The sequence below is a fragment of the Primulina huaijiensis genome, chromosome 18 (genome assembly GCF_012295235.1).
Source record: "Primulina huaijiensis isolate GDHJ02 chromosome 18, ASM1229523v2, whole genome shotgun sequence".
Taxonomy (NCBI): Eukaryota; Viridiplantae; Streptophyta; class Magnoliopsida; order Lamiales; family Gesneriaceae; genus Primulina; species Primulina huaijiensis.
This window is the reverse complement of record NC_133323.1, coordinates 212,923-238,648: the sequence shown is the minus strand read 5'-3', so window position 1 is coordinate 238,648 and position 25,726 is coordinate 212,923. Positions and strand designations below refer to the sequence as shown.

At 40.5% G+C, this 25,726-nt stretch overlaps 6 protein-coding genes across 12 annotated transcripts; 4 read left to right on the top strand and 2 right to left on the bottom strand.

Moving 5' to 3' along the window:
- Window positions 1-367: 367 nt before the first annotated feature.
- LOC140963887 (type I inositol polyphosphate 5-phosphatase 8-like) lies at window positions 368-2,966 on the top strand. 3 transcript variants are annotated; one of them, XM_073423367.1, is made up of 7 exons: window positions 368-719; window positions 797-872; window positions 971-1,081; window positions 1,179-1,763; window positions 1,866-2,129; window positions 2,234-2,390; window positions 2,458-2,966. In XM_073423367.1, the coding sequence occupies exons 1-7, from the start codon at window positions 620-622 to the stop codon at window positions 2,563-2,565; spliced, it is 1,401 nt and encodes a 466-aa protein (XP_073279468.1). In that variant the 5' UTR covers window positions 368-619; the 3' UTR covers window positions 2,566-2,966. The 3 variants fall into 3 exon arrangements, with proteins under 3 accessions (XP_073279468.1, XP_073279469.1, XP_073279467.1); XM_073423366.1 differs by having other exon boundaries at window positions 372-719; window positions 2,455-2,962; XM_073423368.1 differs by lacking the exon at window positions 2,458-2,966 and having other exon boundaries at window positions 371-719; window positions 2,207-2,348.
- Window positions 2,967-4,212: 1,246 nt separating this feature from the next.
- On the top strand, window positions 4,213-8,680 carry LOC140964351 (alpha-mannosidase 2-like). Its single transcript, XM_073424048.1, has 4 exons — window positions 4,213-4,816; window positions 5,050-5,199; window positions 5,362-5,394; window positions 5,508-8,680. Exons 1-4 carry the CDS (start codon window positions 4,277-4,279, stop codon window positions 8,241-8,243), a joined length of 3,459 nt encoding a protein of 1,152 aa, XP_073280149.1. The 5' UTR covers window positions 4,213-4,276; the 3' UTR covers window positions 8,244-8,680.
- Window positions 8,681-9,469: 789 nt separating this feature from the next.
- LOC140964876 (protein NRT1/ PTR FAMILY 5.8-like) lies at window positions 9,470-11,697 on the top strand. Its single transcript, XM_073424846.1, has 4 exons — window positions 9,470-9,591; window positions 9,755-9,972; window positions 10,300-10,790; window positions 10,876-11,697. Exons 1-4 carry the CDS (start codon window positions 9,522-9,524, stop codon window positions 11,678-11,680), a joined length of 1,584 nt encoding a protein of 527 aa, XP_073280947.1. The 5' UTR covers window positions 9,470-9,521; the 3' UTR covers window positions 11,681-11,697.
- Window positions 11,698-12,385: 688 nt separating this feature from the next.
- On the top strand, window positions 12,386-15,225 carry LOC140965202 (ferredoxin-thioredoxin reductase catalytic chain, chloroplastic-like). Its single transcript, XM_073425322.1, has 6 exons — window positions 12,386-12,643; window positions 12,725-12,837; window positions 13,600-13,649; window positions 13,777-13,848; window positions 14,727-14,787; window positions 14,989-15,225. Exons 1-6 carry the CDS (start codon window positions 12,538-12,540, stop codon window positions 15,031-15,033), a joined length of 447 nt encoding a protein of 148 aa, XP_073281423.1. The 5' UTR covers window positions 12,386-12,537; the 3' UTR covers window positions 15,034-15,225.
- LOC140965201 (uncharacterized) lies at window positions 15,099-17,649 on the bottom strand. Its single transcript, XM_073425320.1, has 4 exons — window positions 17,462-17,649; window positions 17,307-17,342; window positions 16,965-17,211; window positions 15,099-16,864 (listed from the first exon to the last, which is right to left on the bottom strand). The coding sequence occupies exons 1-4, from the start codon at window positions 17,543-17,545 to the stop codon at window positions 16,680-16,682; spliced, it is 552 nt and encodes a 183-aa protein (XP_073281421.1). The 5' UTR covers window positions 17,546-17,649; the 3' UTR covers window positions 15,099-16,679.
- Window positions 17,650-18,223: 574 nt separating this feature from the next.
- LOC140964943 (ankyrin repeat domain-containing protein EMB506, chloroplastic) lies at window positions 18,224-25,479 on the bottom strand. 5 transcript variants are annotated; one of them, XR_012172938.1, is made up of 8 exons: window positions 24,852-25,475; window positions 24,540-24,619; window positions 24,231-24,329; window positions 24,033-24,131; window positions 23,791-23,889; window positions 23,460-23,558; window positions 23,072-23,302; window positions 18,224-18,361 (listed from the first exon to the last, which is right to left on the bottom strand). XR_012172938.1 is itself a non-coding variant. In XM_073424942.1 (7 exons), the coding sequence occupies exons 1-7, from the start codon at window positions 25,255-25,257 to the stop codon at window positions 23,198-23,200; spliced, it is 987 nt and encodes a 328-aa protein (XP_073281043.1). In that variant the 5' UTR covers window positions 25,258-25,475; the 3' UTR covers window positions 22,947-23,197. The 5 variants fall into 5 exon arrangements, 3 of the variants coding, with proteins under 3 accessions (XP_073281043.1, XP_073281044.1, XP_073281042.1); XM_073424942.1 differs by lacking the exon at window positions 18,224-18,361 and having other exon boundaries at window positions 22,947-23,302; XR_012172937.1 differs by lacking the exon at window positions 18,224-18,361 and having other exon boundaries at window positions 22,947-23,302; window positions 23,460-23,889; window positions 24,852-25,479.
- Window positions 25,480-25,726: the final 247 nt, after the last annotated feature.

Genomic DNA, 25,726 nt, shown 5'->3' with positions numbered 1-25,726 from the left:
AATGTTTTGAACTAATTATCATAACTATATTTAAACTCAGCTTCTCTAATTGCTCATTATTATACATTCTTAAATAAATCCCAATGTGATCTTTAAGTCCCCACCCGTTCGTATTTCGTAGACATATCATCAACCGTAGGCAGTAAACGTCATTAATTTTTGAATCCCCGGCCCAGTTAGATATTACACACGCAAAGCATAATTCCTTTATCGGCGGACAGACAAGTTGGGAGGCTGTAGAATTTCAAGATTCTTTCAATTATATATTCTAACCACCAACCCAGAAAAAAAGATTAGTGGAAGAATATTACCGGAAAGACTGGGTTTCTTCATATATATAAAACAAAATATGTCTGACGTGTCCGTTGGAGTAAATGTAAAATACTTTTGTAGACAAGTACGTGACAAGGACCACTAATAATCAACTCATGATGGGAACCATGTGAGGTCCTAATTGATTTCACCTAAGTTTCATCAAATTTGCCACATTTGACCTCTCTCTCGTTATTACCGTTTCCGCTTTGAGTTATTCAAAGCTTTTTCTTCTTGTTCTTTCTTGGGCGTTCAACGCGTTTTCTTGGATGTAAATGCACAACTTTGAAGGCCTTTTTTCAGTTCAATGGAAAGAAAGCGTTACAAATCGATAACAAGAAGGTTTCCACGGTGCTTTTTCAGGAAGAGAAAAGGAGACGATCCGTCTCAATTGAGCCAAATTTCAGGCATTATGCTTCACCAGAAACTAGCTAGTGTCACTCGTTATGTACTTTTGTTGATTTTGAATGTATTGTTACTGCAGATGGCTGTGAAGAAGACGATTATTTCTCATCTGAGTCACCGGAGATGAATCCATCCACCGGGACCAATGAGTTGAGGTGAGTTTTTTTAACCATGGGTAACTTTTCATTTTGAATTCGTTAGTTTTTTTTTTTTTGGTCTTGAACAAATCTTTTATTGTTAATTATGCTTTCAGGGTCTTTGTGGGTACTTGGAATGTGGCGGGAAGGTCTCCCGTGGGTAGCTTGGCCGTGGATTTGGAAGAATGGTTGAATCTAAGAGATGAAGCTGATGTCTATGTTCTTGGGTATATTATATATATACGTAAAATTCATGACTTTGGACTTGCAAGACTTAATTTCTATGATCTTTTCCCCTTAACAATTTTCTTTTTTAAACTGCAGGTTTCAAGAAATCGTACCTTTAAAGGCTGCAACGGTAATTGGAGCAGAAGACCCAACGGAAGCAATGAACTGGAATCTACTGATCGGAAAAAAGCTGAATGACAAATACGGATATCCGTGGTTGACGCCAATGATACATCCCGTCACCAATGAGAATGATCAGTGTGGTGTATTTGTAGGTCCAGAAACTCCGGATTCAACAATGGATCAGCACAAAATTCAGTTTGAGCAACAAAATCAACGTAGTAGGTACAAATTATTGGCGAGCAAGAAGATGGTTGGTGTTTTTATTAGTGTGTGGATGAGAAAGGAATTGGTGAAGAGGTATGATGTATCTGGCGTGAAAGTTTGTTCGGTGGCTTGCGGTATAATGGGTTATTTGGGAAACAAAGGATCGGTTTCTGTGAGTTTGTCGATTGGGGGAACTAGTTTTTGCTTCATAGCTGCACATTTAGCTTCTGGGGAGAAGAAAGGCGATGAAGGAAGAAGGAATTTCCAAGTGTCGGAGATTTTTAAGAGAACCTCATTCCCACGGCTTCAAGAGGATAGAGATAAACTTCATCCACTAACCATCTTAGGACACGAGTACGTTGGAACTTTGAGAAGATATTTTTCATTTGCAAATACATATGGAAATATTAATGTAGTAAAGAAAAGTGAATCACATCGGTTTTTGTTGTTGAGCAGTCATATCTTCTGGTTCGGAGATCTCAACTATAGATTATACCTAGAGGACAATTTAGCGAGGCAGCTGATCAAACATCAAGATTGGAGATCATTGCAAATATTTGATCAGTTGCGGAGGGAACTTGAACATGGCGGTGTTTTCCAGGGTTGGAAAGAGGGTAACATCGAATTTGCCCCCACTTACAAGTACTCTTCCTACAACTGCAACAGGTATTCAGGTGGAATTCCAAGTAGAGCGGGAGAAAAGCAAAGAACTCCAGCATGGTATATGACATCCCATCAAATTTTCTGTATGTTGGATGAATTCCAATATGACAGAAATATCTAAATCCTCGCTAAAGATAGTTTCTGACGATTCTCAATTTCAGGTGCGATAGGATTCTATGGTATGGCGAAGGAGTGAGGCAGCTTTCCTATTTTCGCAGCGAAAGCAAGTTTTCTGATCATCGCCCTGTTTCAGCTCTTTTCTCTACGAAGATTGAAGTAAAATCTGACAACATAAGTTGGCCTGCATCCGGAACAACTGTAAGTCTCCTTGTACAAGAAAATCCTTTTGGGGAAGTTCTAATTTCGTCATGCAAACTTGCAGCAGGTAAACGAAATTGCTAGCGAGGAAGCCACAACCACATTGTTGTCGTTGATTTTGAAGGATGAGAGAGCTTCACCAACACATATGCTGACTTGTATATCTGATAGATGAGAAAAAATGCAACTGCCCCAGGTAGTTGTGTATACTTAAGATAGAAAAAAAGGATTTCCCTTTCATCTAATGCCAGGTATTAAGATAGGAAAGGAGAAAATCCATGCTGATTAAAATTTTGAGAAGTGTACAATATGATCTTTCATTTGTTGGTACATAGTTATAGGGGAACCTCGGGGTGTTTGTACATGTAATATGTTCCCTAGAAGCAGGTGATAACCAATTAAGTTGGAACCGAGTGCCTAAATGGCATTGCTTACATGGTCGATGTCACACATCCGATGGAAGTACTCACCTGTAGCCTTGAAACCACTTTCATTACTAGATTTCTGAAAGTGTATCAAGTATTCAAAGGTTTCAGGATCTTGCTGTGATCAAGTGATTAGCGTATTGCCATGGAGGGATGTAATAAATAAATCTTGCGTAACCAAATAATAAAAGTTGGACAGAATTTGGTTAGAAGAAGAATGATATTTCATCTATATAAAGCTCAGCCTTTATTCTTATGTAACTGAAGCACACGCAGACTTAATTGATCAAGCTCGCTAGGCTTTACTTCACCTTGCCCACTAAGATTAAGAAAGACTCTTGTCCACATAACTAGAAAATCAAACCAGATTATTATTGATTGTCAGTTCCATCAGATAAGTTTTAAAAATAATCGCTGTGAATTTTTTATAAAAGTGGGATTTAATTGGTTCACATTTATAAAATGATACATATCTATCTATCTATCTATCTATCTTACTTCTATTTATTTATTTTTAGAAATTAATCATGACAATACACCAATTACAATCCTTTGACTTGGTCAATCCTCTATAATTTAAATTTCAGCCGCCGAAAATCATTTTAATTTAATGGACTTCTTCTACTTCATAATTCCTTGTGGGCCAAATTTATATTTTTAGAAACAATAATACAATAAAAAAAATTTATAGAGAAAAATTAAAATTGTACGAGTTTTTAAAAATTTAGTTTCGTATGATATTAATGCGATCGTCATTTTCGTGTGTGTGTGTGTATTCTGAAAATATAGAGCATTGTAATTTTTTAGATGATATTTAAATTTTATAATTTTGAAGTGGACCTCGGAATCCAATTGTGAACGATTTAGCAAGCATAACATAAATAGACTTGATTTGTGGGTGAATTTATTTTAATTGAAAAGATTTGAATTTTCAATTTGGTCCAAAAGGGTGAGGATAAGATTGTCTTTACACGTATTTGTTAAAATAAAATTTCAAAAAAAAACATGACATTTTGACTCTATCCAAATTTGAACCACGGTGTTTTTGCAAAACACAATACTTTATCACTACATTATGTCATGTATATTTAATATTTATATAAATAATTATATCTAAGTGGAGTTTTTCACATCAGGGTCGAAATTTTCTTATTTAAGTCGAATTTATATATTTGAGTCGAATTTAGATCGAATTTTTCATATTTTTGTCGAATTTTTCATATTTCAGTCAAGTTTTTCACATTGATTCTAGTTTTTACATTTGAATCGATGTTTTTAAATTTGTAACGAGTTTTACAGATTTTATATGGAGTTTGATGTCTATATGGATTTGAGGTGGAGTTTATTTTTATTATTATTATTATTATTAATTTAAGTTGATTTTCGAGTTTGAACTTAATTATCTCTGAATTACCTGATTTCCCACACAAGAACCACCTGATAAGAATCTATCTCACCGGAATGCCATTTTCTTCCCGCCGCGGGGCCGGCGGTTGGCCACAAACCTCCTATCTCCCAACCACCAAATCCGCCAACAAGCAATCTCGCAAGCCGCGAAAGCGCACCGCCGCCGCCTTTCGCGACTTCATCCTCTCCAATTTCTTCACGATCAGCCTCTGTTTCACGTTCCTCTTCTTCATCTTCATTCTCTTCCGTTTCACCTCTGCCCCCAAACCTCTCCTACTCCCTCCCCGGGGCCGACCTTCCCGTTCCCGGAAACCTGTTGTCCCTAAGTCTTCAAACGACAGCCTTCTCCCAGCTGCTGTAGATATTACTACCAAAGGGCTTTACGATAAGATCCAGTTCTCAGATGAGGATGGCGGCCCGTGGAAACAGGGGTGGCACGTGGGTTACAAAGGGAACGAGTGGGATGAGGAGAAACTGAAGGTGTTCGTAGTTCCGCATTCGCATAATGATCCAGGATGGAAGCTTACTGTTGAGGAGTATTATGATCGGCAGTCGAGGCATATTCTTGATACCGTCGTGGAAACGCTTTCTAAGGTTTAGAATCAAAATGGACCTCAGTTTTTCGATTGATTTTGTTTATATATCTCGAATTTTTGCCATTGTTCATGTTTGGCTGTTTACGTCTCATATTTGAAGATCCGTAACAAGATGCACATGGTTTGAGATCATAGTTGACTGAGGTTTTTAAGCATGATTTGGGTGGGGTTTTGGCTAAAATGAGTTTGGAATGTTTGAATTCAAATGGTCCAAGTTTTTTGAATCTGTAGGACAATAGACGAAAGTTTATATGGGAAGAGATGTCGTACTTGGAGAGATGGTGGAGGGATGCTTCAGAGGTCAAACGAGAATCCTTCGTCAATTTAGTAAGGAACAGGCAGCTGGAAATCGTTGGTGGTGGATGGGTGATGAATGACGAGGTAGATCTTCTCCTTTTTATTGGCTCAACATAGATTAAACTGCAGGCTTTGTCACATAATCATTTGTAACTTGAGATTCATTGAAATGGTCATGCTTTTAAATATTTACAAAGAACAATGAGCCTAATCTTACTGATTGCTTGTTCGCTCTCTTTTCTGCAGGCTAATTCTCATTATTTTGCTATAATAGAGCAGGTAATGTTCATTTTAGTTTATGTTGAGACTAAACTTATCATTTTATAAAACTCTAGTTTATTGCTTATCCACTCCTTTAATAATATAATTCAAGTTTACACTCTATGCCTCAGATAACAGAGGGAAATATGTGGTTGAATGAAACTATTGGAGTTTTTCCTAGAAATTCTTGGTCAATTGACCCATTCGGATATTCACCCACCATGGCATATCTTCTCCGCCGCATGGGTTTTGAGAACATGCTGATACAGAGAACGCATTATGAGTTGAAGAAGGAGCTAGCGTGGCATGAGAATTTGGAGTATGTGTGGCGGCAGAGCTGGGATTCGGAGGAAACAACTGATATTTTTGTTCACATGATGCCTTTCTATTCTTATGACATCCCACATACTTGTGGACCCGAGCCCGCTATTTGTTGCCAATTCGACTTTGCTCGAATGCCTGGTTTCGTTTACGAGCCTTGTCCTTGGGGAGATAATCCTGTTGAGACAAATCACGAAAATGTGAAGGAGAGAGCAGTTAAATTATTGGATCAATATCGAAAAAAATCGACACTTTACCGAACTAATACTCTTCTCGTTCCTCTTGGTGACGATTTCCGCTACATAAGCATCAACGAAGCAGAAGCCCAATTCAGGAATTATCAATTGTTATTCGACTATATCAATTCTGATCCAAGCTTGAACGCTGAAGCTAAATTTGGCACTCTGGATGAATATTTCCAAACAATGAGAGACGAAGCTGCCAGAATAGATTATTCACGTAACAACGAAATTGGCTCTGGTGAGATTCGGGGCTTTCCTTCTCTATCGGGTGATTTCTTTACTTATGCTGATAGAAATCAAGATTACTGGAGTGGCTATTACGTCTCCCGGCCTTTTTTCAAGGCTGTTGACCGTGTTTTGGAGCAAACACTTAGAGGTTCTGAAATTATGTTGTCATTTCTCTTTGGATACTGCCAGAGAGTTCAGTGTGAGAAGTTACCCACTGGGTTTTCACACAAGTTAACAGCTGCTAGACGGAATCTAGCTTTGTTTCAGCATCATGATGGTGTGACTGGAACAGCTAAGGATCACGTGGTTGAGGACTATGGGTCACGAATGCATATGTCTTTACAAGATTTACATATTTTCATGTCCAAGGCTATTGAAGTTCTGCTTGGAATTCATCATGAAAGAAGTGATCAGAACCTGGCACTATTTGAACCGGCACAAATAAGATCTAAATACGACGTTCAACCAATGCTGCGAACCATTACTGTTCGTGAAGGAACTCTGCAGACCGTGGTCATTTTTAATCCTCTTGAGCAAATGAGGAACGAGGTGGTCATGGTGGTTGTTGATAGACCAGATGTGACGATATTGGATACAAACTGGACATGTATCAAGGGTCAGGTCTCTCCTGAAATTCAACATCATAAAAGCAAAATATTTACGGGAAGGCATCGTGTTTACTGGAAAGCTTCTGTTCCTGCTATGGGTTTGCAAACTTATTATATCGCTAACAGTTTTGTTCAATGTGAGAAGGCCAAACTGGCAACTCTGAGAATTTCCAGTCCGTCAAACCTGTTATCTTGCCCCACTCCATACACTTGTGCTAATCTAGGAAGTAACACAGTTGAAATTGGAAATTGGCACCAGACACTAACCTTTGATGTAAATCTTGGTCTGCTGCAGAGAATCAAAGGTAATGACGGACACTCGACTGTTTTTGGTGAGGAAATAAGCATGTACTCCAGCACTGAGAGTGGAGCATACCTATTCAAACCAAACGGCGAAGCCGAGCCTATCACCAGAACTGGCGGACAAATTATTGTATCAGAGGGCCTTTTGGTGCATGAAGTTTACTCTTATCCGAAGACATCAACAGAAAATTCCCCAATTTCCCATTGCACCCGAATATATAATGGTAAAAACACCATTCAAGAATTTGTCATTGAGAAAGAGTATCATGTTGAGCTTCTGGGGCCTGAGTTTAATGATAGAGAACTAATTGCTAGATACAAGACTGACGTAGATAACAGGAGAGTCTTTTACTCAGATCTGAATGGCTTCCAGACGATCCGAAGGGAAACTTACGACAAGATACCCTTGCAGGGAAATTACTATCCCATGCCCTCTCTTGCATTTATGCAAGAATCAAGTGGAAAACGTTTCTCGGTTCATACTAAGCAGTCTTTGGGTGTGGCGAGCTTAAAAAATGGATGGTTGGAGATCATGCTCGATCGAAGACTCGTGAGAGATGATGGACGTGGTCTTGGCCAAGGAGTCATGGATAACCGTCCCATGAACATAGTTTTCCACATCCTCGTGGAATCCAATGTTTCGTCTCCTTCAGTCGCCATTTTGGATAATCCACTTAGCCCATCTCTACTCTCTCATCTAATGGGTGCTCATTTGAACTATCCGTTGCACATATTTGTTGGTAAAAAACCTGAGGAAATATTTGTACAGCCGCCTCCTAGATCCTTTTCACCTCTAGCAACTCCATTGCCCTGTGATTTGCATATAGTGAACTTTAAGGTCCCTCGGCCTTTGAAATACTCTCAGCAGCCATTTGAGGAACCCAAATTTGTGCTCGTCTTACATCGACGACACTGGTATTCTGCTTACTGTCAGAAAGACAGGTTGCTATGTTCGATTATGTGTGATGAACCAATCAATCTGTTCAAAATGTTTGAAGGGCTTACAGTTACAAATGCAAGAGCCACATCTATAAATCTTTTGCACGACGATACTGAGACTCTTGGCTATGGAGAGCATTTCGGAGATGGTGCTCAGGAAGGAGACATCCTCATCTCTCCCATGGAAATACAGGCTTACAAACTGCAGTTAAAGTCTCGTGGATAAGACAGTTTTGATTTTTTCTTGTCATGTGCGATGGATGAATTAACAAAAATGGGAATTTCGAATATGTTAGGTTGTGACTTCGGGGTAGAGTTTCTTGGAAGATAATGGGAGAACTTTTTCAGGTGACACGCTGTTGGGTTCGTCGATACAGACTTGAATTGAAACAATGGGGACTGCATCGCCATGGAAGGAAAACTGTAGCTCAGGAGATTTGAGTTCAGAATGGAACGTAGAGCATAAAAAATGAGACATTGTTGATCAATACATCAATTTTTGTATCAGAGAAGCGAAAAGTGTGAGAAGGCAACTGAAGTGGGCTTGTGAACCCAAGTTCGGCCCAAATATAAATGGGATGCCTAGCCTGTATTTCACTTTGTAGGCTATTTGTGCTTAGGTGAATAATTAAAACATATATTTTAAAAAAAAATAAATAATCGTTGTCAATTCTCTCTCTCTCTCTCACTCTCATTTTTTACTTCCATAATCAAGATTATGATCAGATACGTAAATATTATTTATTTCCCAGCATAATGGAGCTAGGGTCAAACTAAAATCCAATTGTGATTTCCAAGTCACGTAACCACAACAAATATATCGTGAAAAGTGACGTGCATAAGCAAAATGTACATTCCGTAAATGGAATTTGAATACATTTATTTTCATATCAATGATATATATATATATATATATATCATCGGTTTATTGTAGAGAAGAAGCTTTCATCGATTGATGAAGTTACTTTAAGTTGCCTATCTTACATCCAATTTTTTTATTTTTGTACAAAATAAAATATTTCCCATTTTGTGGAGTTTCTTGAACAACTAATTAATATAGTGATAAAAATAAATTCCACGATAAAATAATGGTCATTTTTAGTAGTGGTACTGGTGGAAAGGAGTGGCCCTATATATCCTTGCTAAACCTTCATATATCCTTGCTAAACCTTCTTCTTATCTCTAATTAATCGAAAATGTACTTCCATGCATACACGGGAATAAATAAATAAATAAATAAATAAATAAATAAATAAATAAATAAAATTACTTGTGATCTTTCTAATTATCCAATAAGAAATTTTCTCGCATTAGTTAATGTTCGACGTACGTAGTCGGCACTCATATCTGATATCTCCATAAAATATTTTAGACTGTTTTTAATTAGTGGTTTGTCCAGTGTACCATTAATCGACCAAAAGGTGACCCAATTCATTTTTGTGTTTTGTTTTCCAATTTGAGTGAATTCCCTCGATCTCACGATACTAGCTATGGTTCATAAATAATGCATGTTTCAGCCCACAAATTAAAGCAATCACCAATGGCACTCAGCAAACCATGCATACTCCTCATAGGTAATTAGCTCTCGATTTATTTATTTTTCTGTTGATTTCGTCTCGTAACATGGTTTTTATACAAGGACCGGTTCTTTTTTGTTTTTGTTCAGTTTCAAGAATGTGTGTTATCTTTATTTGGATTTCCCTGTTTGTTGAGTTTCGTTTTGAAAGTTGAAAACAGTGATAGCTGGAATGGAGAGATTTGCATTCAAAGGGGTGGCTTCGAATTTGGTGTCCTATCTCACGGATGTTATGGAAATGACCAATTCGTCGGCCGCAAAATATGTTAATAGTTGGGTTGGATTTACGTGGATGCTTCCGCTGTTGGTGGCGACACTGGCCGATTCCTACTGGGACAGATACTCCACAATTTTAGCTTCTTCGGTTCTCTATGCTGCGGTTAGTGCCGTATTAATTAATTACTCATTTCGTCGTTTTCTTATCTACGCTTGAAAATAAACGTGCAAGCTTTGTCTCAAATGAATTAATTGCATACATGAAATATCTTTTCTCTGTTTTAAATTATTTTATTTACAGAAATTTACCACATTTAATGAACTCACGTGCTCAAGCCATAATTCAATCTTTGTTTAGTAAATCTCGATAATTAAATTTGAATCGATGACTTTAAATATCCAAATCATGATGATTGTAGATCGTATTATGATTTTGCTTTCCTCTTACGCATATAACCAACACAATAATTAAGTGTTAAATGTTTCTTAGGGGCTTGTGGCATTAACATGGCCTTGGATTTATTCAAACAAACCAGGCTCGGCTTCATCCCTATCCTTGTCTCTTTATATGATTTCACTTGGACAAGGGGGTTATAACCCTTCCCTGCAAGCTTTCGGAGCAGAGCATAATGAAGATGAGTTACCTTGTACTAATGACAACGATCAGAATTCAGACAAGAAGAGTGTGTTTTTCCAATGCTGGTATTTTGGAGTTTGCTGTGGTAGCCTACTAGGCGTTGCAGTTATGTCTTACATCCAAGACACGTTTGGTTGGGGACTTGGATTCTCTATTCCTACTCTTGCTATGATGATTTCCATTCTCATGTTTCTTTGCGGCAACCGGTTTTATATGCATAAGCACGGTAGGATCACGGATGGGAAGTTCGAAGACATTGTCGTTGGAGCTAAAGCTCTTTTCTCAAAGATGATCCGTTATGGGAGGTGTTTGCCTAGTAAAGAGTACACTTTGGTTGAGTTAGAGTAAGCAATTTTATGTATCATTTTAAAACTTTTCTTGCTTCTTTTTCTAGGATTCGCTGATGATAAGTAGATTTTGTGTTCTTAGACTTCAAGGTGAAGAACTCTGTAATCAACACTCTGATCAAGAAATTCAGGGCTTTATGAAAAAACCAGATAAACGCAAGCAATTACTTGAAGCTGTGAAGATCGTTCTGCGACTGCTGCCAGTTTGGTCAATGCTTCTACTGTTTGCTGTAATTTTCCAACAACCGGCGACTTTTTTCACCAAACAGGGCATGGCAATGAAGAGAAACATCGGAACTCAATTCAAGATTCCTCCAGCTGCCCTGCAGAGTGCAATAACCGTGGCTATAATACTTCTGATGCCCTTGTATGACACATGCTTCATCCCCCTAGTACGTGCATTGACAAGAAACGAAAAGGGGATCACCATATTCCAGAGAATGGGAATCGGGATGTTTTTGTCGGTTGTGGCAATGGTAGTTGCTGCTGTCACTGAGAAGAGGAGACTTGAGGCCAGTAAAAACAGGGTAAGAGAGTCCAAAGATTTGCAATTTAACATCTTTTGGCTGCTTCCTCAGTATATATTGTTGGGAATATCTGATATATTCACTGTTGTTGGGATGCAAGAGTTTTTCTATTGTGAGGTTCCTGCAAGAATGAGAACTGTGGGTATGGCTCTGAATACAAGTGTTTTCGGGGTGGGAAGTTTCTTGAGTGCACTTCTTATATCTGTAATTGAGCATTTGACAACTTCTGGGGATGGGAAAAATAGCTGGTTTTCTGATGATATGGACGAAGCTCGGTTGGATTATTACTACTGGTTCTTGGCACTGTCGAGTGCTACAAGTTTACTAAGTTTTGTGATTTTTTGTAAATTTTTTAGATAATGAAATGAAATTGACTAGTGAATACATCTCCTAATGACGGGAATGCTGNAAAAAAAAAAAAAAAAAAAAAAAAAAAAAAAAAAAAAAAACCAAGCGAAACTGCCTAAAAGATAAAAGAATTGCCACAGAAATGCAGACTTGGAAAAGGAGAAAAATCAGAATTTAAACACCAATAAGAGCAAGGAAAGACAGTTCAATTTACACAACTCCAAAATCTCACTCAAACAATCATGTTTAATATGAGAAACGAAGGTACAATGCAATACGATATATATATATATATATAGAGAGAGAGAGAGATTTTGGCTGAACATGAAGAAGATCGATTTAGGTAAATCTTCAGCCTCATTGTATCAAAAAGCAAAATAAAAACACTTATTTCTGAATTACATTTTCTTTTTCTTTTGAGCTCTTTAGAAATTATAAAAGCTGAGCCGAACCATAATAATATTAAAATGTTTTTCCTTAAATTTAATACAAGAATTACAATTTTTTTAACGTCATTTTTGTATTCGTCGTCTGTATAAATATAAAATCCATTGTTCTAAAAACCCTACTTTCAATTTTGACATTTTTGTATTTAATCCGTGAAGGAAAAAAAAAAAGATTTCTGATTTACTTTAAAAAAGCCTTGTCTTAGTGGGCTGATAATGGGCTATTTAAATGGGCTTAGTGCAAGCCTATATATGTTCCACAACGTGTCCGCCGATATTGTGGAACGAGTGGCGCTAAGTCGTTCATCACCACCAATTTGTTCTCATCGGAAAAAGATAAAACAAGAAATCTCGTAAGAATTCATTTAGTACCATTTGATCGATTTTCAGTGGACTATCGTAAAGGACGAAGAAATTTTCACCATGAAAGCTCTTCAAGCTTCCACCTCTTACAGTGTCGGCTTTGGCGTTTCATCTGTCGATTCTCGCTCAATCCCGTCGCGTCACCGGCACATTATGTCGGCGGAAGGTAATCTTATGCGTTTCGATTTTCAATCTAATTCTGTATTTTTTATTTTTATTGTTTCACCCGGTTTGGAATTATTGTTAGTGGAGCCAACGGAGAAATCAGTTGAAGTTATGAGGAAATTTTCGGAGCAGTATGCTCGGAAGTCTGGAACTTACTTTTGTGTGGACAAGAGCGTCACCTCTGTTGTCATCAAGGTATTCATTTCATTCCAATGAATTTTTTCAAGCTAGTTTCTGTTTAAATGCCCAAAATCCTTGCGAATGGTCTCGTCGAAATCTGTTTTTCATGTTATTCAATCTAGATGACGAATTAGTTGCATGATTAGGAGATTCTTGTTCCATAATTCAAATGAAATGAATATCCGATTTAATGCTATTGATATTACCAGTAGAACAAAAATAAATAAATAAAATTGCCTTGTTCGGATTATCTTTGCTTATAAACCTATGTTATCTGCGATCTGAATTTGAAATGCAATCAACATCGCATTAATAATATCCTTAGAGGAGGATTGTTGTCACAATTTGTGGATTTCCCGTGGGATTTGTGTGACATGGCAGCACAATTATACATTACATTATCCTAGGACAAATATGTTTTGAACTTTGAAGTTATACATATGATCTCTATTTTGTAGCACAACTAAAAATTAAGTCACAAAATTAATGTGTCGGATCTCATGGTGGATTGTTTATATCTTGTATTGAGGAAAGAAATGGTTAGCCATCCCAACTTTTTTCGACTTTCAAGTGTTCAACTTGAATGCCCGACAATTATAAGGTTGTCTGTACTGAGTAAGAACCTTCGAAATCGTGATATCATGTTGTTGGATAAGTTGTCCAGGAAACAAAATTAGTGATATCATAGTAAAGAATATGGATCGCAAGTTTTTTTTGATAATCTTGTTGTGGATAATTTATTTGCACTAAATTTGGAGACCCGATAAACATTTACAGGGTTTGGCGGAACACAAAGATACATTGGGTGCACCTCTCTGCCCCTGTAGGTAAATATGTGTCGCAGAAATTTTTTTGAAACAAAGCTTACACGTATTATCTATTTTTATTCCAAATGATATTTAAATTTGTAGCAAATCGGTGTCTATATGATTTAGATATATCACTTTATTTCAGGCACTATGATGATAAAGCTGCTGAGGCACAGCAAGGTTTTTGGAACTGTCCTTGTGTTCCTATGAGAGAAAGGTAATGCAGTTTTCTTATTTTTTTGCTAATGGGAGGATCAAGTTTTGACCTTTGAATGCAGATGGGTTGCTTAACTTCAAACTTCGGAAAGTGTGCCTCAATTTTTGTTATCTGCAATTCTACTCTTCATCCAACTTGGGGTTACCAGGATTTTAAATTTGAGTTTGTTGCTGATTGTATATAATCATTTCTTCCCAAGGCCACAGCAGTTGTATGTACTGTTCTAAAAAGCGCGATTAAGCAGGATTAAACGTAAACCGTGAACAAAACACAACAATTTGACGAAAAGTGTGAACTAAGCGGCCAAAGCCATGGCTAACCGACAAATCTCGATGCTTCGTCAAGTTTCACTTTTTTAGAACCATGGTTGTATGCTAACCATCTCTGGTTGTACTGGTGAATTCCTAGATATAAAGAACTTTTACTCGTTAACCGGAACTGAATTTGTTAATTGTTTCTTGTTTTCTGTCATTTCTATGCAACAAGAAGTTTGGTGCTTTTTCTGGCACTCGATTTTATATTCCATCAAGGAGGTTGCATTCCCAATTCAAGCTCTTACCTTCCAACCGACTATGGGCAATCTATTTTGAGCCAATATGCCTCCTCTCTTCTTTCATATTTTCCTTAATTTCCAGCTTGAGTTTAACAAAGTAAACACATTCGTATAGTCACCGACCTTTTGGCGGAAAGTTAAATTTCATGTGTTAAGGTGTATGGCCAGTTAAATTTTATGCAATAATCAGTTTGATTTGTCCAAAACAGTGTTCATATCAAGTGTTTGATCTCTTTGGAATGATGTTGGCCGTTGATGATCATCATTAGAGGCTTTACTTTTGTTGTCTTTTGTATCATAACCTATTGCAATATCTTCCCGGCAGGAAGGAGTGCCACTGCATGCTTTTTCTCACTCCTGAAAATGATTTTGCAGGCCAGGAGCAGGTTTGAACTTTCTTTCGATTTTTTTGCAACATTGACGCATTGTAAAATTTGAAATCTCATCACTTGTTACAACATTAAGTTTGCCTACTTCGTGTCTTTCAATAGAGTGAATAAAAACCTCTAATTCGGTAATATTGTGTGTGCATGGACTTCAGAGTTCATCACCGCCTTCTTACACCGAAATTACCTTGTGCTATGCAGGCCATTTCGCTGGAGGAGATCAAAGAAACAACGGCAAATATGTGAACGTTTAGGCTCGTTACACTTGTTTGTATTGGAACAACCGTCTGCAAATCATCTCTGAAAAGAAATGCGTGTTTTTTTCTTTGGACTCTACTCTTGTTGTATGACCGTTTTGAGTTGGTCTTATTGAGGGAATTCTGTGCAAGACTTGGCATGATGCATCTTCCACTAATAAGAACCTATAATTGATGATTATGATCATAGCATTGAAGTTTTAGATATACTACAATCCAGTTACATATTATCTGACCTATTTTTGTAAGAATGATATAAATTTGTTACACTGTCCGTACAACATAATTGTTGGCACTTGGACTGAATGATCAACATGCATGGACAACTGGTGGCGCGATCGGAGCAGTAACGCTGTTCCCGCAATCCTTCCCATTTTTGCAACCAAAGCCTCCAAAAATTTGTTATTACCTGCCGCCATTGGTGAAGGCAATCGAAGGTTTCCAAACCTGTGCCTCAAGCAAACCTTGATGCGGCAAATTTTGCTCCCACCCCACTCTGTAGAGAGAGCTTTTTTCCCTCTTCTTCGGGCTCTCTTTAGTTTGGCCGGTCTTCGGTTAACACCGTCGATCAGGAATGAGGTCGTCGATCTCCAACTCAACTTCAGGTTCAGCCGCCTCATCCAAGATGGAGGGCTCTTTCAATCTCAGCTGATCAACATTGAGGGGTGGCGGGCAGTTCTAGTTTGAATGCAAACGTCAGAGCTTCTTTACACCTCCGAACAGGGTACGTTGTTTTTTTTCTTCAGTCTTTGGATCCGCAGTCTCCAAGTGCTTTGTGCTTCTCTAGGATTTTCTTCTCCTCTTCTTCGTCCTGTCCGGTAGTCTCAATCGCAAGAGAGCAATGGATTTGTTGATTGGTGTTCTAAGCAAAATACCTGCACATAAAGGAAATATTAATAAAAATTTCGGACCAGTGTGGATTGAAAAGGGGGATGATTTTTACCTTGTGAAAGGAATATAGAATGGGCCGACTTGGCGAAGAAGTCCAACTTTTCGTACGTGGGAGAATACAAACGAACAGCTTGCAACTTGGGCCTCGGCTTTTATATCAATTTTGGTTTTTAGAAATTGATATGATATGTAGGTATTTAATTGGATTGGATGTGATTTTAAATATTACATGAGCTTGAGATGTATATATATATATATACACCAAACCAACTGATTAAGTCAATGTTTTACATTCAAGCTAGCACTTATCATGAAATCAACGTGTGTGTATCAATGTCTACCGGCAGCCATTGATGTGGACATATATGCTTCAAGTTTATTGCTAGTCACTGGTAATTGATAGCATGTAACTTTTTCGACTTTTTGACAAACCCAGCTGCTGCTGATACATCTGCATTAAATATTCCTGTTTGCAGCCAGCAACCCGGTAGGGATTGATTCCGATATCATATCTGTAACCTGTGAGTCTTTTGAATCATGTGACGATAGGCAGGCTTGAACCGCTTAGCAGGAAAGCAGTTCTTTCACCTGATTTCTCAAGTAGATGGAATTTGGAGCTTGACTAGTAGACTAAAATACAACCGAGTAAATATTTATATATCCTTATTGATGGTGTCTGCTCTCCTTTTAGTACACATCAAAACTAAACCAAGCGTTCATATTCGATTTGAATAATTTATTTTCTCAGGGGCATTTAAGCTTTCCACCTCGAGTAGTCATGTTTGCGTAACATTTGCCACACTTCTCTTTGTTGCCATATTGTCCCGGTGGAACACATTTGCATCTTTCGCAGCATGTCAAGCAAGCCCTCATGCAAACATTCTTCCGAGAATGATTCTTGCACCTCACCACGCATGGTGGGATGCACTCTGCTCAACATATACAAACCGTACCATCAGATATTTGATGCACAAGACTTGGACTTAATTGAAAGCTTAAACCACGTAGCAATTAATGCTTACAGTCTACCTTCTCTTGTTCTTGGTGGTTTGGCATAAGGAGGAGGAGGGGTTGGTGCCTTAGCAACCGGAGGGGACGGTGTTTTGACCACTGGAGGAGGAGGAGTTGGTTCCTTGACTCGTGGAGGTGGTGTTGGAGGTGTCTTGGCGACCGGCGAAGGACGCGGCGGTACATTTGGCACCGGAAGAGGAGGGGTAGGTGCCTTGGTCACCGAAGAAGGAGGCGGTGGTGGTGAGCTATTATAGATTGGACTTACCTGTATCAAAAGGAGTAACAAATATTCAGTGTTTTATTTTGTACTAGTGGAAGCTCGTGCTAAGTTCTGTGGAAGAAAGACCGTAATTTGCATGCCTCGAGAAGGATTTCTTCATCCCATTTCGATGAAACCTGTAAAACCGAAAGTTGATAATATTATTGAGAAAAAAAACACATTCATCAGAAAGATAGTTACTTAATGTGTCCATCTTATATTATTTAGATCCACGCAGAGAAACATAAGTTCATACCCTTGTGTCGATCAGAAGAAAGCAGGCCAGCGCAAGAAGCACAGCTTTTGAAGTCATTTTTCCTATTTGGAATAAAAAGAACATCAGTTGCCACTTGGTGTTTATTCATATGCAGGGCAGGGCCTCTTGTTTATATAGACTTGCACTGGTGTCACACCCCCTACTTCAGAATTATTACTTTCGAACCCTGAAATTAAAATACGCTCTTTTTTTATTTAATATTAATATAATATAATTTAAATTAAAAAATATAAAAGTGTTTCTAATTCGGATCAACAAATATTTGAAATTCTTAACTTTTATTAATTTATTTTTTAATGAAGGCGAGATATTAAGTTGCCAGTTTCAGAGTAATTATTTAGTGGTGGAATTTGGTCAGTGACGCAACAACGAGCCTAGTGTCTCTCAGAGAAAAGAGATTGTGTGAAGATATTGTATTAAAAAGGCTTGTCTCCCAACCTTGTGACACCTTTATGCTGCTACAAATTTGCAGGTACAGAGATCATCATATCATGCCTTGCTAAAGTTACAGCAATTTTACAATTCAAGAAACATATATTTTTGTGGTGTAAAACTGTAATTTGGATTTATAAATATGAAATTATGTTGACTTACATACCAAAGGAGACGAAGGCCTGAAGATAAAGCATTTAAAAAGTTTATAAATTTCATATAATATTCCAATCTTTAAAATAAGAATTCAATTAATTAAAAAAACCAATATAAAAACACAACATTATAATAATAATAATAATAATTTCATGAAAAAATATTCTGGCAAGGTAGGTGGTAGGTGGGTACAGGGAAGAGGGGCGGTGCGATTAAATACAAAGTTAAACTTTGCAGGCTTAGATCCCATGTGACATCACATGTTGGTCAAAGTCAGTCCACGCACATCAACTGTAAAAAAAAATTAATAATGTTGTGTTATATATATATATATTGATATGACTTCGTTGAAATAGATGAGTCGGGTAAGGACCTCCAACGAGTCAAATCAATAATTTATAGTTTTTAGGAAATTTGAGTGAAGATAATGGCTTCAATAGCACCTGCAAACAATGAAAAGAACTCGTGAATGGGTGCCGGAGGGGTGTCCGGCGTGGCCACTCCGATGCTTAAGTCAGCAGGGTACTCAAGCGATAAAACCAATGTAGTCAAGTGATGACTGTGTGATATTGGTGTGAATCAATGAATCTAAATGTAAAGGGAGAACCTGGTATTTATAGTAGAAGAAGTAATGATGACCTCGTTCTTCGTGCTACCTACTAATTATAGTAGGGCGGCTACATTCTGACATGTCAAATCATACACTAGTCACATCCCGCCTGTCTGACTTTGTCAACCACTTGGATTAGTGTCAGAGATAGGACGGTCGCCCACACCTCCTGATGACTTATATGACACGCCAAAGTCAAGTTGCTCTGACAGATAAGATTGTCCATATTAATATACTCAAGTGTGGTTCAATTCTCGAGGTGGCTCGGGTGGTCGGTTACCCGGGTGCTTGTATAAGAGCCCGGGCGTCTGGTTGCCCGGGGAGTAGAGCCCGGGCTTGCACCTGCCAGGCTTCAGAAGAATCCATCCTGCAGATTGACCCTGATTTGGGAATCCATCTGATATCCCGGGTCATCCATGACCCGGGCTCTTACAGGGGTATCATCACACATCCCTTAAATAGTCGGGCTAGAGTCATACTCGCTGTCCCGATTAGTCATGCTTGGATTCCCAAAGAGATGATCAATCTGGTTTAATAAAAGCATCGGGGGCTTCATGTCTCCCAGAGATTGAGATGAGGAGCCGGAGTCTCGTGTCTCATGGACTTGAGATAAGATGTTGGGGCCTCGTGTCTCTCGGACTCGAAATGGTCGAGGTATGGAGCCCCGAGCCAGGGTACGGATCCCTGGACTTAATAGATAACCAGGGTGCGGAGCCCTGGCCTTCATGAATGGTCGAGGTGCGGAGCCCCGAGCCAGGGTACGGATCCCTGGACTTAATAGATAACCAGGGTGCGGAGCCCTGGCCTTCATGAATGGTCGAGGTGCGGAGCCCCGAGCCAGGGTACGGATCCCTGGACTTAATAGATAACCAGAGTGCGGAGCTCTGGCCTTCATGAATGGTCGAGGTGCGGAGCCCCGAGCCAGGGTACGGATCCCTGGACTTAATAGATAACCAGAGTGCGGAGCTCTGGCCTTCATGAATGGTCGAGGTGCGGAGCCCCGAGCCAGGGTGCGGATCCCTGGACTTAATAGATAACCAGAGTGCGGAGCTCTGGCCTTCATGAATGGTCGAGGTGCGGAGCCCCGAGCCAGGGTACGGATCCCTGGACTTAATAGATAACCAGAGTGCGGAGCTCTGGCCTTCATGAATGGTCGAGGTGCGGAGCCCCGAGCCAGGGTACGGATCCCTGGACTTAATAGATAACCAGAGTGCGGAGCTCTGGCCTTCATGAATGGTCGAGGTGCGGAGCCCCGAGCCAGGGTACGGATCCCTGGACTTAATAGATAACCAGAGTGCGGAGCTCTGGCCTTCATGAATGGTCGAGGTGCGGAGCCCCGAGCCAGGGTGCGGATCCCTGGACTTAATAGATAACCAGAGTGCGGAGCTCTGGCCTTCATGAATGGTCGAGGTGCGGAGCCCCGAGCCAGGGTGCGGATCCCTGGACTTAATAGATAACCAGAGTGCGGAGCTCTGGCCTTCATGAATGGTCGAGGTGCGGAGCCCCGAGCCAGGGTACGGATCCCTGGACTTAATAGATAACCAGAGTGCGGAGCTCTGGCCTTCATGAATGGTCGAGGTGCGGAGCCCCGAGCCAGGGTGTGGATCCCTGGACTTAATAGATAACCAGAGTGCGGAGCTCTGGCCTTCATGAATGGTCGAGGTGCGGAGCCCCGAGCCAGGGTACGGATCCCTGGACTTAATAGATAACCAGAGTGCGGAGCTCTGGCCTTCATGAATGGTCGAGGTGCGGAGCCCCGAGCCAGGGTGCGGATCCCTGGACTTAATAGATAACCAGAGTGCGGAGCTCTGGCCTTCATGAATGGTCGAGGTGCGGAGCCCCGAGCCAGGGTACGGATCCCTGGACTTAATAGATAACCAGAGTGCGGAGCTCTGGCCTTCATGAATGGTCGAGGTGCGGAGCCCCGAGCCAGGGTGCGGATCCCTGGACTTAATAGATAACCAGAGTGCGGAGCTCTGACCTTCATGAATGGTCGAGGTGCGGAGCCCCGAGCCAGGGTACGGATCCCTGGACTTAATAGATAACCAGAGTGCGGAGCTCTGGCCTTCATGAATGGTCGAGGTGCGGAGCCCCGAGCCAGGGTACGGATCCCTGGACTTAATAGATAACCAGAGTGCGGAGCTCTGGCCTTCATGAATGGTCGAGGTGCGGAGCCCCGAGCCAGGGTACGGATCCCTGGACTTAATAGATAACCAGAGTGCGGAGCTCTGGCCTTCATGAATGGTCGAGGTGCGGAGCCCCGAGCCAGGGTACGGATCCCTGGACTTAATAGATAACCAGAGTGCGGAGCTCTGGCCTTCATGAATGGTCGAGGTGCGGAGCCCCGAGCCAGGGTACGGATCCCTGGACTTAATAGATAACCAGAGTGCGGAGCTCTGGCCTTCATGAATGGTCGAGGTGCGGAGCCCCGAGCCAGGGTGTAGTGCCCTGGGCTTTTAAGAACCAAGGTGCGGAGCCTTGGGCCGGGGAACATGTCCCGGGACTTGGGAATGGTCGAGGTGCGGAGCCCCGAGCCAGGGTGTAGTGCCCTGGGCTTATAAGAACCAAGGTGCGGAGCCTTGGGCCGGGGAACATGTCCCGGGACTTGGGAATGGTCGAGGTGCGGAGCCCCGAGCCAGGGTGTAGTGCCCTGGGCTTATAAGAACCAAGGTGCGGAGCCTTGGGCCGGGGAACATGTCCCGGGACTTGGGAATGGTCGAGGTGCGGAGCCCCGAGCCAGGGTGTAGTGCCCTGGGCTTATAAATAACCAAGGTGCGGAGCCTTGGGTCTTGGATTATGTCTCGTGACTTATAGAAGAGTCGGGCCTCATATCTCTAGAACATAAGATAAGATGTCGGGGCCTCATGGCTTCCGATCTTTAAATAAGAATGTGGGGGCCTCATGTCTCCCGGACTTTCAAGAAGGTGTCGGGGTGGTCTGGCATGGTCTGCTCGGGTTCTGGCATTGTCTGCCCGGGCTCTGGCAGGTCTGCCCGGGTTCTGGCAGGTCTGGCCGGGCTCTGGAATGGTCTGCCCGGGCTCTGGCAGGTCTGGCCGGGGTCTGGCAGGTCTGCCCGGGCTCTGGCATGGTCTGCCCGGGTTCTGGTAGGTCTGGCCGGGGTCTGGCAGGTCTGGCCGGGCTCTGGCATGGTCTGCCCGGGCTCTGGCATGGTCTGGCTGGGGTCTGGCAGTCTGGCCGGGGCTCGGTCTTGGTCTGCCCGGGTTCTGCCTGGTCTGCCCGGGCTCTGGCAGGGTCTGCCCGGGCTCTGCCTGGTCTGCCCGGGCTCTTAACTTTTCTGCTTTTCCCTTCATGCCAATCCGGGATAGCTGCTGATCTTTGAGCCCATATGAAATCCACAGATAAGATCGGAGTGCCGAGCTGGTCGGGCTTGTATGTTTGCCAAGCAGAGTTGGACTTATTTTCGAATGGAAACCATATCTACGTCTTGAGCTCAAATTCCCACAGACGGCGCCAATGATATGACTTCGTTGAAATGGGTGAATCGGGTAAGGAGCTCCAACGAGTCAAATCAATAATTTATAGTTTTTAGGAAATTTGAGTGAAGATAATGGCTTCAATAGCACCCGCAAACAATGAAAAGAACTCGTGAATGGGTGCCGGAGGGGTGTCCGGCGTGGCCACTCCGATGCTTAAGTCAGCAGGGTACTCAAGCGATAAAACCAATGTAGTCAAGTGATGACTGTGTGATATTGGTGTGAATCAATGAATCTAAATGTAAAGGGAGAACCTGGTATTTATAGTAGAAGAAGTAATGATGACCTCGTTCTTCGTGCTACCTACTAATTATAGTAGGGCGGCTACATTCTGACATGTCAAATCATACACTAGTCACATCCCGCCTGTCTGACTTTGTCAACCACTTGGATTAGTGTCAGAGATAGGACGGTCGCCCACACCTCCTGATGACTTATATGACACGTCAAAGTCAAGTTGCTCTGACAAATAAGATTGTCCATATTAATATACTCAAGTGTGGTTCAATTCTCGAGGTGGCTCGGGTGGTCGGTTACCCGGGTGCTTGTATAAGAGCCCAGGCGTCTGGTTGCCCGGGGAGTAGAGCCCGGGCTTGCACCTGCCAGGCTTTAGAAGAATCCATCCTGCAGATTGACCCTGATTTGGGAATCCATCTGATATCCCGGGTCATCCATGACCCGGGCTCTTACAGGGGTATCATCATATATATATATATATATAGGGAATGTAATAATAATAATAGGGAATAAAAATAATAATAGGGAATAGAAATAATAATGATTTCATGATTTATATGATTGTGGTCAAATTATGGCAGACAAGCAACTATTTTATGATTAATTGATGCCGCAAAGTACAATTCATCTCCAATAAAACTTGCTATTCAGGAAAATTACAACTCTCCATTCTCTGTCATGTGATTCGCAATATTAGCCATCAACTCTCACTCGTAACATTTCATCCAATGTTCCCTTCTGGTGCTGAACAACTTTAGCCGGATTCATGACAAAGAAAGAAAGCCTTCATAGACTTCGGTTGGCTGGAACTTGCTTCAGCAACTTGGCCATGTCATAAGACTTGAAATCCTTTCCGTAACACAAGCTAAGATCAAGTGGTGTATTCCCATCCTGGGACAAATTCAAATCCAACGGCTTATTCACAATTAAATCAAGATTTGAATTTACAACACATTTTTCCCTCAAGTCCTCGACAATAGAACATATTCCAATTTTCATATTAGCATTGATATATATTTATGTGCGTGTTTTTCCCACCCACAAAAACCTTATTTCTCCTTGTTTTGTCTGCGCCATTGACCAAAAGGATCTTTGCTATGTCCCTATTCCTTGTTTGCATGGCCACATGCAATGGTGTCCATCCTTCCTGAAACAAGAATAGTGAGCCAAGGATCATATGGAGAGGGAGAAAAACTGAAATGATAATAGTTAAATGCGGGCAAAAATGCATTTCTACTCTTGGCTACATCTACGAAGATCACAAAAAGTTTGAAGTTAGGCCTCATTAACTTGAGGCTCATGGGTGTGAATCCGACAATATCCATATCAACCTTTTGAGCAGTTACATCAAACCATTTGAAGGTAAAATCAACACTCACATTATCCGCAATATTCACATCAACCTTGTATTTTATCAGCAATTTAACGGTCTGCACGGCCCCTACTTGAGTTGCATAATGAAGGGGTGTCGCACCATCCTGTCAATACACATTTTCTACTGCATGACTCTAATCCAGTGCGTAAGTCGTGGGAAACCAGCAGCTCACCTCTCGGACAAATGGCAGGCCACACTAATATCAGCAGGCTTAGGTTCAAAGTAAAAAGAAACAAGATATCATACCAGATCTTTTGCTTCAGGATTTGCTCCTCTTCTTAAGAGATGACTAATGACGGCTTCCCTTTTACCAACAACTGCATGATGCAGAGCAGTCATGCCATCCTAAAAAAACACCGCAATGTACACAAATAGTATTATTCCAAAATGAAAAAAAATGGATGAATTATGTATTCGATATAATCCTTTTGAAGATTCTTGTACCATATCAACCAAGTTTATATCGCAGTTATTCTCCAGCATCCCATCCATGAACTTGATCTGCCCTGCTAGAGCAAGTGTATGGAAAGGCTTCCATTTTGCCTGAACCATATAGTTAAGAAATCGGAAACTCGTTTTCAAAGCAACAAGAACGAAACTAAAGAAAGCCGATCCTCGTGGATTGATAATACAAGCCCATCAGCAAAATTATCATCCCTTTAATCAAAAAGTATCGTGTTAAAAAGGCATGAAACCGAGAATTATGTAGAATTTACGCCGCCAAAAGTATTGATTTACATACTTCAAACTTACAGTTGACAATTTGTCTATATTAGGAGCTTTGTTCCGATCCAAAATTTCCCTTTCTTCAGGTCTCAGCAGCTGTTCGACCTCTGCAAGATTATTGAAGGTGTGTAACATCAGTCGTTTCCACATTTCACAACGGATGAACAACCTCACTTTCATATAATAAAGTCGATTTCTTTGACGAGTACTGATAAGTCCCATCTTTTTCATAAAAAAATTAAGAATTCAAAAAATCCTGAAAACGTAAATTTAGATTGCACCACCACCATGAAATTAGTTCTAAAGTAACGAAGATATCAAGAAAAATGAATTAGGAACCTTTTACAAGATCCTCCTCATACTTTCTTGCAGATAATTCGTCGGCAGTACTCTTTGTTTTAGCAGCTTTTGCATTTCCCTCGGCTTCCCAGTCACTCTCGTTATCCAATTCATTTCCCTGCATATCCTCGTTTTCAACATCAGAAGCAGCAGCATCCTCATATTCACTATCATCGCTTACATAATCAGGGTCTTCCCACAGCCCACCATATTTGGACACAGAGTAAACCATTCTTTTCAAATATCCATTTGTTATATGAGCATTTCCGTTAGGGAGGCACGTAATTCCTCTAGGATAACTAAAGCGGCAGCCAAAAACGGGGCGAGCAGCTGTGGGTACAGATGCTGGCAGTGAACTCAATTGTTGCTTCGGACATAGCATTGCATTGCCCAACGAAACAATCATTTTCTACCAAAAAAATTGATTTTCAACGGCCAAAACAAGAAACAAAAGCAAGAACGAGAAAAAGGTAAGAGAAGTGTCTTAATGAGGCATTTCGTCGAGTGGATCGTGGGCAACTGAAAAAGATATTAGACAGGCTCAGGTTGTGGATTGGAGTCGTGATTCTTGGGGCAATGTCTAGGTTCATATCGATATATAAAAAAACACTGGGCTAAAACCCCACTTACATGGACGAAGAATGAATGCCCAAATAACATAAACGGGTTAGTATTTATTCTAAATCATTTATTATTATTACATTATATTATATTATACTTTATATTATATTATATTATATTATATTATATATTATATAAAAGAGCCAATATTGAACACATTGTGAATTGTCATTTATGTCCTTTGATTTTCACCTATATAAAAGAGCCAATATTGAACACATTGTGAATTGTCATTTATGTATGGTTGTTTTTAT

Coding starts and splice junctions, on each gene's coding strand:
- LOC140964876 (XM_073424846.1), top strand. CDS start 9,522: ATGCATGTTTCAGCCCACAAATTAAAGCAATCACCAATGGCACTCAGC. Junction 9,592..9,754: donor ACCATGCATACTCCTCATAG/GTAATTAGCTCT, acceptor AGTTGAAAACAG/TGATAGCTGGAATGGAGAGA. Junction 9,973..10,299: donor CTTCGGTTCTCTATGCTGCG/GTTAGTGCCGTA, acceptor AATGTTTCTTAG/GGGCTTGTGGCATTAACATG.
- LOC140964943 (XM_073424941.1), bottom strand. CDS start 25,257: ATGATTGTTTCGTTGGGCAATGCAATGCTATGTCCGAAGCAACAATTG. Junction 24,330..24,539: donor ATATAGACAAATTGTCAACT/GTAAGTTTGAAG, acceptor TATATGGTTCAG/GCAAAATGGAAGCCTTTCCA. Junction 23,890..24,032: donor ATCCTGAAGCAAAAGATCTG/GTATGATATCTT, acceptor GTGTATTGACAG/GATGGTGCGACACCCCTTCA.
- LOC140965202 (XM_073425322.1), top strand. CDS start 12,538: ATGAAAGCTCTTCAAGCTTCCACCTCTTACAGTGTCGGCTTTGGCGTT. Junction 12,838..13,599: donor TCACCTCTGTTGTCATCAAG/GTATTCATTTCA, acceptor AAACATTTACAG/GGTTTGGCGGAACACAAAGA. Junction 13,849..14,726: donor TGTGTTCCTATGAGAGAAAG/GTAATGCAGTTT, acceptor TCTTCCCGGCAG/GAAGGAGTGCCACTGCATGC.
- LOC140963887 (XM_073423366.1), top strand. CDS start 620: ATGGAAAGAAAGCGTTACAAATCGATAACAAGAAGGTTTCCACGGTGC. Junction 720..796: donor TCAATTGAGCCAAATTTCAG/GCATTATGCTTC, acceptor TTGTTACTGCAG/ATGGCTGTGAAGAAGACGAT. Junction 873..970: donor ACCGGGACCAATGAGTTGAG/GTGAGTTTTTTT, acceptor TTATGCTTTCAG/GGTCTTTGTGGGTACTTGGA.
- LOC140965201 (XM_073425320.1), bottom strand. CDS start 17,545: ATGTTCTTTTTATTCCAAATAGGAAAAATGACTTCAAAAGCTGTGCTT. Junction 17,343..17,461: donor TTCTTCTGATCGACACAAGG/GTATGAACTTAT, acceptor TCGGTTTTACAG/GTTTCATCGAAATGGGATGA. Junction 17,212..17,306: donor ATGAAGAAATCCTTCTCGAG/GCATGCAAATTA, acceptor CTTTTGATACAG/GTAAGTCCAATCTATAATAG.
- LOC140964351 (XM_073424048.1), top strand. CDS start 4,277: ATGCCATTTTCTTCCCGCCGCGGGGCCGGCGGTTGGCCACAAACCTCC. Junction 5,200..5,361: donor GATGGGTGATGAATGACGAG/GTAGATCTTCTC, acceptor TCTTTTCTGCAG/GCTAATTCTCATTATTTTGC. Junction 5,395..5,507: donor ATTTTGCTATAATAGAGCAG/GTAATGTTCATT, acceptor TCTATGCCTCAG/ATAACAGAGGGAAATATGTG.